This window comes from Alosa pseudoharengus, unplaced genomic scaffold (genome assembly GCF_046254945.1).
Source record: "Alosa pseudoharengus isolate Yale_2024_CS ecotype anadromous, Long Island Sound unplaced genomic scaffold, YU_APseudo_1.1 YU_APseudo_1.1_scf_18, whole genome shotgun sequence".
NCBI classification, from domain to species: Eukaryota; Metazoa; Chordata; class Actinopteri; order Clupeiformes; family Clupeidae; genus Alosa; species Alosa pseudoharengus.
The window spans coordinates 4,743,043-4,754,495 of NW_027468650.1; the positions used below are offsets into that span (position 1 = coordinate 4,743,043).

The following is an 11,453-nucleotide window of genomic DNA, read 5'->3' on the forward strand; positions in this document are numbered from 1 at the left end:
CTACCACGCTAGCCCAGCTCCTTAACCACTACACTACCACCACACTAGTCCAGCTCCTTAACCACTACTACACTACCACCACCCTACCACGCTAGCCCAGCTCCTTAACCACTACACTACCACCACCACCCTACCACGCTAGCCCAGCTCCTTAACCACTACACTACCACCACACTAGTCCAGCTCCTTAACCACTACACTACCACCACGCTAGTCCAGCTCCTTAACCACTACACTACCACCACCTAGTCCAGCTCCTTAACCACTACACTACCACCACCACACCACGCTAGCCCAGCTCCTTAACCACTACACTACAACTACCCTACAGGCTACTGCATGCTAGCCCAGCTCCTTAACCACTACACTACCACCACGCTAGCCCAGCTCCTAAACCACTACACTACCACCACCCCACCACGCTAGCCCAGCTCCTTAACCACTACACTACCCCTACCCTACAGGCTACTGCACGCTAGCCCAGCTCCTAAACCACTACACTACCACCACCCCACCACGGTAGCCCAGCTCCTTAACCACTACACTACCACTACCCTACAGGCTACTGCACGCTAGCCCAGCTCCTAAACCACTACACTACCACCACCCCACCACGGTAGCCCAGCTCCTTAACCACTACACTACCACTACCCTACAGGCTACTGCACGCTAGCCCAGCTCCTAAACCACTACACTACCACCACCCCACCACGGTAGCCCAGCTCTTTAACCACTACAGTACCACCACGCTAGCCCAGCTCCTAAACCACTACACTACCACCACCACACCACGCTAGCCCAGCTCCTTAACCACTACACTACCACCACCCCACCACGGTAGCCCAGCTCCTAAACCACTACACTACCACCACCCCACCACGGTAGTCACAAAGGTGCAACAAACAGGTGTAACAAACATGCCAGACTGGGTAGAGCTGCATGGAACTCAGTGAAACATGATCGAGCCAGACAGGCAATCTTTACCAGGGGAGAGGTCAAGAGGTCAAGAGGTCAAGACCTGACTGGTGGTCATTTGCTGGACATTTCTCCATCCACCCCTGTCACTACGACAACCAAGGAAACAAACACTAGCTCTCTACAGGGGACGGGACCACATCATTACATTATGAATGTTTACGGATGAAGGATTCCCAAGCTGCTGCAGCTCTTTCACTTCCCTTTGCTATTTTGTAGTGTTTGTTGAAGCATAGCATGTCGACGGAGAGAAAAGAGAATTTCTGATTCGGAGCGCAGGTCTGTAGCAAACGGGATTCAAGGAGCATGACACAAGCACAGGCCTGCTGTGGACAGAGAGATGTATTCTGTTTGAAAACAGAATCAAAGGGACTTTACCAGGGTGTGTGCGGTTATGGGGTTTGTCTTTGGACACGACTCCACACACCAAAACAGACACCATGTTAAAGCAAGACACGGCTCCTCACCAAAACAGACACCATGTTAAAGCAAGACACGGCTCCTCACCAAAACAAGCATCACTGGATATTTCATAACACAGTAATACACACCAGACAAACCATTCATCACCACTGTGCTCTCAGTGTAAAAACCACTGTGTTGACAGCGCAGAAATTACCAGACTCCAAACTCCCTAACCTTTGAACCCTTCCACGGTCTAACCAATTAGATGTCGCGCTCATGTTTTTAGACTCACACTAGCAGGGGCCGAGTAGATGACTCAAGCAATTGGACATTGCGCTCGCGCAAGCGCAGCCATGGAATGTCTTTATCTCACACGAGGGTGTTTGTAAGCCCGTGTGAAAACAAACAAACAAGCTCTGTGGATAAGGTCAGAAATATGCCATTTTCGGGCGAGGCATCACAGCATACACACACACACCACTGAGGCGTTGCCCGCACCCCTTACACACTAGAGTGGACGACAACGATGAGGCATCGTGGAGCCTGTCAGACTCTGTTGGTCACTCGGCTCGGCACTGCACATTAGTTATCGCACTGTCCGCACGCGAGCTGTGAACGGGCGGCCATATTGAACCCCCAGCTGAAGGAGGAGGGAGGACTGAATTACCATGGTAACGAGATGAGGATCATCGGTGGCAATGATCAGGATTCATTCAGCTCTGGCCAAATAAGTCTGAATCTGTTCTCAGCAAATCATCACTATGCTCTTTAGGAGGGGAAATGACATCATGATACCTCATCAGGGATGGTCACGAGTCTGAATCTGTTCTCAGCAAATCATCACTATGCTCTTTAGGAGGGGAAATGACATCATGATACCTCATCAGGGATGGTCACGAGTGTGAATCTGTTCTCAGCAAATCATCACTATGCTCTTTAGGAGGGGACATAACATCGTGATATCTCACCAAGGATTGTCACGAGTGGGAAAAAAAATTTGTGCCTTTAGAGAATTAAGAACAAAAAGAATAATAACAACAACAACATCAACAGCTGCACTACTTCTACAAGCGCAGAACAAAGAGTAGTGTTGCCCAAGCTCCTCTAGTGTGCCATGATGGGACTGTTGGAACAATGTAGATGCGCCTATTCAAATATGAATAACCATGAGAACAATGTAGGCCGTGAAGGGTGCAGTCGTGAGTGTAGGAAATGTATTATTCACACAGGTTTAGGATGCGTGTGTGTGTGCACGTGTCTATATGTGTGTGTGTGTACTGTAAGCATGTGTGTGTAAGCGTGTGAGTGTGTGTGTGTGTGCGTGTGTGTGTGTGTGTGTGTGTGTGTGTGTGTGTGTGTGTGAAGTGTAGCATGATGAAAGGGGAGGGCAACAGGAGTCTTTGTTGTGGCTAGAGGGAAGAGTGCCCCTCACTCACTTCACCTAAGGATAAGGGTTACGCACGTCAGCAATGTGCGTGTGTGTGTGTGTCTGTGTGTGTGTCTGTGTGTGTGTCTGTGTGTGTGTGTGTCTCTGTGTGTGTGTGTGTGTGTGTGTGTGTGTGTGTGTGTGTGTGGTCACAGAAGGCAATGCTGCTCCCACAGCTGACCAGGTCACTGGGAATCAATAGACATGCAGAGCAGAAGACATACAAATGCCAACAGAAATGAAGGGGAGAGAAGGAGGGAGAGAGGAGAGAGAGAGAGAGAGGGAGAAGGAGAGAGAGAGAAAGAGAGGAGAGAGAGAAATACAGAGCGAGAGAGTGAATGAAATGAACTTATATTTTAAGTGATTGCTTTCTCCTTTTAATGATTGCTATAGATATCACGATAATATCGCTATTGTGGTATTTTTTGTCATGATAATCAATATATGATATTGATTTCATAAACAATTTCACAAATTGAATGGGAATTGAATGAACGGGAGGTTTGACAAATGAAATGTTGATATTGTGACAACCTTGAAACCGTGAAAGAGAGAGAACAAACGTAGCATAGCAGAGATACAGATTCTGTAGGGTTCCCAGGAATGTGAGTCTACCAATCAGAGAGCTCACATGATATGGTTGTCATAGAAATCACACTCCACACTTCCAAGAGGTCCTTTCATCTTGGGGTGGATGCCTATCTCGTATCCCAGTGGAAACATTAAGCCAAATCACATGAACACAGCCATGGAGATAGAAAGAGGACCCCCCCCCCCCAACACACACACTCACACACACACACACACGCTAGTAGCTATCCCTTTCCTGCTAGTTCTCATTTCCATCTCTCACAATGTCATTCCTCTATTTTGAGAGATCCCTTGCCTTAACTCATTGAATGCCAAGCTGTTTTCGGAAGCTTTGTCCTAGAGTGCCAGCAATCTAGACCATTGTTGATGATTTTTGTACAGCCACAGCATATTCTGTGTTATAGCTATGAACACATACAATGGCTCGTTTAAAAGGTGAGACTTTAAGCTCTCAGTGGGTGCAAACCGTGTATTTCTACACGCCTCTGTTCCTGAGAAATTCCAAGCTAAACAGTGGCTAGTTTTCATCAAAATCGCTGTTTTTTTTTCTAGAAATGGAGATATAACGTCTTTCATGAAATATGAAGTGTTGCCTGTATACTTTACGGGAAGTGATCAGTGAGACCTGGCGAGACTGCCACCTAGTGATAGACCCACGAAAATGGCCTGGTTTTGAGCTGACGTGGATGCGTCACTGATTCGACCCAAAGCGGCAAACGAGTTATGATAAAATGTCCAGATAAAATGTCCAAATTGTGCGTTTATATTGAGTTTTCGATCGTCATATATTTCATTTCCATTTATCACAGAGTTCCCAAAATCACATATTAGGTGTGTTAGAGTGTCTAGTTTCGTAATTTAAAAAAAAAGCTAAAAACTTAATATCACGTTTTTGGCACTGAATGAGTTAACATTTCCCTAACATTTCTACTATTTCTAGTATGATCACTATACACCTCATCCAAGTGTGTGTGTGTGTGTGTGTGTGTGTGTGTGTGTGCGTGTGTGTGTGTGAGTGTGAGTTGGGGATGTCATATTGAGGGTGATTTGAATTAGCAAAACATAGCATACTGTACATCAGATATGGTGTGCTGTCTCTAATGCTGAATAATGCAAAAGCAAGTCATGTGACCATACTATTATGCACAACATTGCGGTGCATTTTGACACATTTGCCCCGTCCCAATGCTGAGGAAGTGGGATTGTGTCCTTCAGTTACTCAGGCATTAATATGAAAAGTCATCCACGAGTTAATTAGACACACACATTCAGACACACACACACACACACACACAAACACCTTGGGGAACAGGAATCACAGATGGGAAATTGTGTGTGTGTGTGTGTGTGTGTGTGTGTGTGTGTGTTTGTGTATGTGTCTGTGTGTGTGTGTGTGTGTGTGTGTGTGTGTGTGTGTGTGTGTGTGTGTGTGTGTGTGTGTGTGTGTGTGCGAGAGCATGTGCGTGTGCGTGCGTGACATCCATTTGTCTGCTGCTCAGTCAGCCAGAGGGGGGTGGGGGGGGGGTGGTTTGTGGAGAGCTGACACAGGTGTCTGGAGATTCTGCTGCAAAATAGGCTGTGACAACGCAGCCGTACTGTCAGGCTAGGAGCACTCTAATGGCGGGGACAACCCCGGTAACACCTACTCATCTGTGCACACACACACACACACACGCATGCACGTACGCACACACACACACACACACACACACACACACACACACACACACACAATAGAGTGTGTGAGAGAGTAGGACAGCTCATTTAACAATGCATTCGCAAGGGCAACCCCCAAACACAGAGAAACAAGCATACAAACACATCCATAAACAGGAAGACAGACAGAGAGAGAGAGAGAGAGGGAGAGAACTGTGCAACAGAGAGAGAGAGAGAGAGAGAGAGGGAGGGAGAGGACAGTTGAACAGAGAGAGAGAAAGAGAGAGAGACAGAGAGAGAAGACAGTGCAACAGAGAGAGGGAGAGAGGGGGAGAGAAAGAGAGGGAGAGGACAGTGCAACAGAGAGGGAGAGGACAGTGCAACAGAGAGAGTATCCCAGCCCACTCTGTGGAGAGCTGCTATCTCACATAACAGTGTGCTGGAGGGTGGTGGGGATAGAGGAGTCCACACCGTGTTTCCAATCCCACACCAGAAAAGCCGATGTGATTGGCTCGGGAAATCAGTGTGACAGTGACAGTGACCAGAGGTTTCTGAGTATATTTATTTTATTTTATAGCCTTTTTATGCCTTTAATGACAAGACAGTGAAGAATGACAGGAAGCAAGTGGGAGAGAGAGTCGGGGTGGGATCCGGAAAGGACCACCGGCGTACGGTGCAGGTGCCCCAGCCAGTCGCGCCACGGCCGGGGCCATGACCAGAGGTTTCTGCTAGAGTGAATTCACATCTGGTCTCCAGGCTAGTGTCCACATCTGTTCTAAGATTCACCTGGTATCCAGACTACTGTAGTGTCCACATCTGCTCTAAGATTCACCTGGTATCCAGACTACTGTAGTGTTCACATCTGCTGTAAGAGTCACCATGTCTCCAGACTAGTGTCCACATCTGCTCTAAGAGTCATCTGGTCTCCAGACTACTGTAGTGTTCACGTCTGCTCTAAGAGTCATCTGGTCTCCAGGCTAGTTTTCACATGTGCTGTAAGATTCATCTGGTCTCTAGGCTAGTGTTCACATCTGCTCTAAGAGTCACCATGTCTCCAGGCTAGTGTTCACATCTGCTCTAAGATTCACCTGGTCTCCAGACTACTGTAGTGTTCATCTGCTCTAAGAGTCATCTGGTGTCCAGACTAGTGTCCACATCTGCTCTAAGAGTCACCTGGTCTCTAGGCTAGTGTTCACATCTGCTCTAAGAGTCACCTTGTCTCTAGGCTAGTGTTCACCTCTTTTTCATCTCTGGATTTGGAGGAATACATTTGCAACACAAAGTGCATCTTGGGGTGGATGCCTATCTCGTATCGCAGTGGAAACATTAAGCCAAATCAGAGAACACAGCCATAGAGATGGAAAGGGAACCCCCCCCCCCCCCTAACCTGGATTGGGGGGAATACATTTAGGTAATTCCACGTCAATTGAACCAGGGCCCACGCACTTAGGTCTCAAAAAATTCTGAAACAATTACCAGGTGTACCTATGTTACCCAGGAGACACACTGTAAAATTACTCTTAGGTAAGATCAATACTTTCCAAGATACGGGCAGTTTTACAGAGGGAGGGGGGTGTCGATTTTGGTCGGCCTCTTTTTTTTGTCAAAGTTCACAAGCCTACAGCGCAAGAACTAAACCATGTAGGAGGCTCAGATTTTGCATGCTGGTACATAAATAAGAATAGTATGTAGCAAAATCGTCATGTTTGGTCTGGATAATCCTGCATGGTCATAGCTGTCCCTCAAAGTTGATACAAGTTTTATTGGAGTTTTTGGCTGGGCTCTGTTTAGGCCTTCAGAAGACATATTTGTACTCAACATAGACTATATATAGTCATATATTTTTTTAATATGTTTTTCTTTATTCTCCATGATCCCTTCTTTTTAAAAACACCAATTTGACTTGTCTTATGAAAATCTTTCTTTTTTATTTTCCACCCTGAACATGGGCAAAATGCCCCATTGACATCAATATGTTTTGTGTAGAGTTACCACAGTGCCACCTGTGGTTGTATAGAGTAACCTGTGGTAGCTCTATACAAAACATATTGATCTCAATGGTGCATTTTGCCCATGTTCAGAGTGGAAAGTGAAAAAGAAAGATTTGCATAAGACAAGTCAAATTGGTGTTTTTAAAAAGAAAGGCTCATGGAGAATAAAGAAAAAGAAAAAAATATAAAAAAAATCTTTGTATATTCCCACAAGGTGTTTGGGTGCTCTGAAAATGAGAACCAAAATGATTTTTCAGACTTGTAAGGTTTGCTGTTCAGACCCTGAAGGAATTTATTTTCTGTTCATTACTTTTTGTGAGAGTGTTTCTACTTATCTCAGTAAGGAAAATAAATCAAGAGCCTATGTTGAGTACAAATATGTCTTCTGAAGGCCTAAACAGAGCCCAGCCAAAAACTTAAATACAATTTTGATCAACTTTGAGGACAACTATGACCATGCAGGATCATCCAGACCAAGCGTGATGATTTTGCTACATACTATTCTTATTTATGTACCAGCAAGCAAAATCTGAGCCTCCTACATGGTTTAGTTATTGCGCTGTGTGCTTGTGAACTTTGACAAAAAAAAGAGGCACCCCCCTCCCCCTGTAAAATAGGCTGTATCTTGGAAAGTATAGATTTTACATAAGAGTAATTTTACAGTGCGTTTCCTGGATAACATAGGTACACCTGGTACTTTTTTCAGAATTTTTTGAGACCTAAGTGCGTGGGCCCTGGTTCAATTGACGTGGAATGACCCATTTGCAACACAAAGTGCTCCATGTAGACTGTCCACACACTGCCCATAGCACTCTATGCACACGGTTATGACTTGAGCAAGTAGGAGGTTTGGGTTGATTTGAAAGGCGTGATGATAAAACTCAAACTAAATAGGACACAAGACATGCTCATTAAGACAAGCAACACCACACCGCCATATCGGCAGTCTGGAACAGTCTGTGTGTGTGAGTGTGTGTGATTTTGAGAAATGAAAGGCGCGCCTCGGGTCTGAGGGAGAGAACTGTCGGAGGCTCCGCATCAGCGGGGGGTTTCCTGCTTTCATGTTCCGTCTGAAGCCCAAGAACCCGCAGCACGCAGACATGACGCGGTTCTTATAAAGCCTCCTGTCTCATCGCGTTCTGAGAGCGTGGAACAACAACTCTCCAAACATCTCTGCGTGAGCAGCGCATCGATCACTTTCACTGTCTCCTTGTCACGCTTAGGGAAACTTTTCACAAAGTCACGTCCTGTTTTCTGTCTCTTTCTCTCTCTCTCTCATTTGCATGTCTTCAGGTATTTGGGTTGTCCCTCAAGGGTCTCTGAGACTGGAGGATGTTTTTTGTTGTTGTATTTTAAGTATATATATATATTTTTTTATTATTATTATTATTATAACCTTTATTTTTGCCTTTATTAGGATTGTGAGACTGACCAGCTGTGCCACACACAGCACCCCCCCAGACTGGAGGATGTTGACTAACGGAGGTGGTGTCTATAGGCCCTTACACACTGGCAAAATCCCCGCAAAATGATGTACCAAATTCGCGGAACGCCTGTCCTTTTCACATAGACCGAGGCGGAACGGCGGGACGAAGTGTCTCGCCAAATTTACTACCAAGCACCCTAGACTTTAACTAATTAACTAACGGAGGTGGTGTCTATGAGACTTAACTAACGGAGGTGGTGTCTATGAGACTTACAGTAACTAACGGAGGTGGTGTCTATGAGACTGGAGGATGGAGGTGGTGTCTATGAGACTGGAGGATGTTGACTAACAGAGGTGGTGTTTGGTTGGGTTGGACAGACACCACCCGCCAGTGCTGTTGGTTCAACAGCGGCACTGCAGGAGACTTGCTCGCCAGTCGCAGTCGCTGATGGTAAGGGCTTCTGACAGACTCTCCACCTCGCACACACTGAGGCCGGACTGGGCGGCAGACAGACACTGACCTTTTCTGGCTGAGGCAGCTTCTAGTCTTTGACCATTTTAATCACTGCTTGGGAATCCTCCCCTTCCCTGCTCCCCCAACATTATCTGACTGATCTTCTGCAGCAGACTATAACAGCTTGACCTAACAGCATGCGAGTGTCCGACTGCAGAACAACGTGAGCGACAGACAGGACACAGAAACAGGGTGTTTGACGAAAGTTCTACTCAAAAGGTAAAGCCACTTCACGCTGCTTTGCTTGCGAGCAGTCAGGACACTCGTTCACATCATATGCCGTTAGAACACGGTGTGAGAGTAGTTCACATTTGACATATCACTGCACGTGCAAAATAAATCCAAATATGGAAATAAGGAAAAAAATAAAAAGATACACATTTCAAATACATGATGACATAGACTCCCCTTGGCATTATACGCAATGACAAAAAATAGTTGTGAGTAACAAACCAGACATATGAAATGCAGTCATAGTGATGGCTGCTGTGTTGTAATAATCAACCAGCTGTGGTGAGCCACCGTGCCTGACCCCTGACCTGTGACCACAGTGTAGGACTGACCTCGCGCTGCCAGACAGGGTTGATGGTGTTGCAAACGATGCCGGACCTCTTCTCCTGGCCGTGGTGGGGCAGCGCAGGGAAGGTGCTGTGCTTGCCGGGCTGGATGGAGATCTTCAGGTAGGGGTCGGGGTTGAAGAACATCCCCTTCTTCAGCCCCACTGCCTGGACGTCTGAGGAGAGAGGGAGGGAGAGCGAGAGAGAGAGAGAGAGAGAGAGAGGGAGAGAGAGAGAGAACGAATGCATTAACATTTACATGTATTCATTTAGCAGAAACTTTTATCAAAAGCGATTTAAAAAAAGGAAAATAACATTCAGTCTACAATGCAGAGGAGACTGCACACTACATCAATCAATACCAGAGAGTGAGAGTGCAGCAGTTTTAAGTACTAGAGTACTAGTGAAAGTGTAGCGGAAGAAGAAGGTAGAGGGAAGAATGGGGAGTGTATGGAGAGTGTGTGGGGAGTGTGTGGGGAGTGTATGGGGAGTGTATGGGGAGTGTGTGGGGAGTGTATGGGGAGTATGTGGGGAGTGTATGGGGAGTGTGTGGGGAGTGTGTGGGGAGTGTATGGGGAGTATGTGGGGAGTGTGTGGGGAGTGTGTGGGGAGTGTATGGGGAGTGTGTGGGGAGTGTATGGGGAGTGTGTGGGGAGTGTATGGAGAGTGTGTGGGGAGTGTGTGGGGAGTGTGTGGAGAGTGTGTGGGGAGTGTGTGGGGAGTGTGTGGGGAGTGCATGTTAGCTGTATTGTGTTGTTTATGTTTGATGTAATCAATGATACTTCATACAGTAGTGTTTTTGTGAGTTGTACTCACATATACTGCATTTGTTTACTGAAATATACTGCATTTGTTTACTCACATATACTGCATTTGTTTACTGAAATATACTGCATTTGTTTACTCAAATATACTGCATTTGTTTGTTCTGGCAATGCAGAATTGAAACAGCAATGCCAATAAAGCTCACGTGAATTGAATTCAATTCAATTGGAATGGAAAGGCTGTGAGAGCGAGTTAGACAGGAAGGGAAGCGGTCACACAGCACGATGGAGGAAGTGAATGTCCACCCATGAACTGAGCAAGCCAATCAGGACAGAGGAGGAGGAGATGACAGAACAGGTGATGAGGAAAGGAGGAGAGAGGAAAAAGGCAAGAAGAGAGGAGGAGGAGGAGAGGAGAGGAAAGGAGGAGAGGGGGAAATGGCAGAGGAGAGGAGAGAGGAGGAGAGTAAAGAAGAGAGGAAGATGGAGGAGGGTTGGAGGGAGTGAAAGGATGCAGAGATGACATAACTGGTTCACCCATGAACTGAGCAGCCAATTCCGTTCATTAGTTCTGCTTGTTAGTTCAAGACCTACACTAACTAGCCCACCCCGAGGCTAAACCAAAACTGAAGAGGTCGTACATTTGTCTGACCTGAAACTGGAGAGCTAGATTAAATTAGACATCTCAAGATAGCTCTGTTTCGATCTCTGTATTTTAAGTACTGATCCTCTTACACCGTCAAATCTCAAGAGGACGACAATAAGAACAACACTCGGGTGCCTCTCCATCATGCATCTGTTACCCATCATGCATCTGTTACCCATCATGCATCTTTATTAGATTATGAAAGAAACTGAGTCCATGTCCGTTCAGAATTCCCACTCGGGGTCCTGTGTGCTGTTGGCACGTGGGGGGAAAACAAGTGTTCTCTGGCCATTGCACAACCCTGTCAGGTGACCGTCTGCCGATCTCTGAGAGGACGCTTGTGGGCTGAGTGGTGTCCACTCTGGCACGAAGACTCACTCGCACTCTCCACTCTCCACACCCATCATCCTGCAGCTGTGGCCAAGCCCTCCACATCCCACCGGACAAAACACACCAGGGTCCAAGCCAAAGCCATCTCTAGGAGACAGGGAATGTGGAGGAG

At 46.5% G+C, this 11,453-nt stretch overlaps 1 protein-coding gene across 1 annotated transcript in view; it reads right to left on the minus strand.

The window, feature by feature from the left end:
- The window catches only part of hecw1a (HECT, C2 and WW domain containing E3 ubiquitin protein ligase 1a), a 91,000-nt gene that overhangs the window by 52,652 nt on the left and 26,895 nt on the right, over positions 1 to 11,453 (minus strand). The window contains exon 6 of the mRNA XM_076291220.1: positions 9,548 to 9,717. Within this exon, the coding sequence (XP_076147335.1) occupies positions 9,548 to 9,717 (170 nt within the window). The remainder of the gene's footprint in view (positions 1 to 9,547; positions 9,718 to 11,453) is intronic.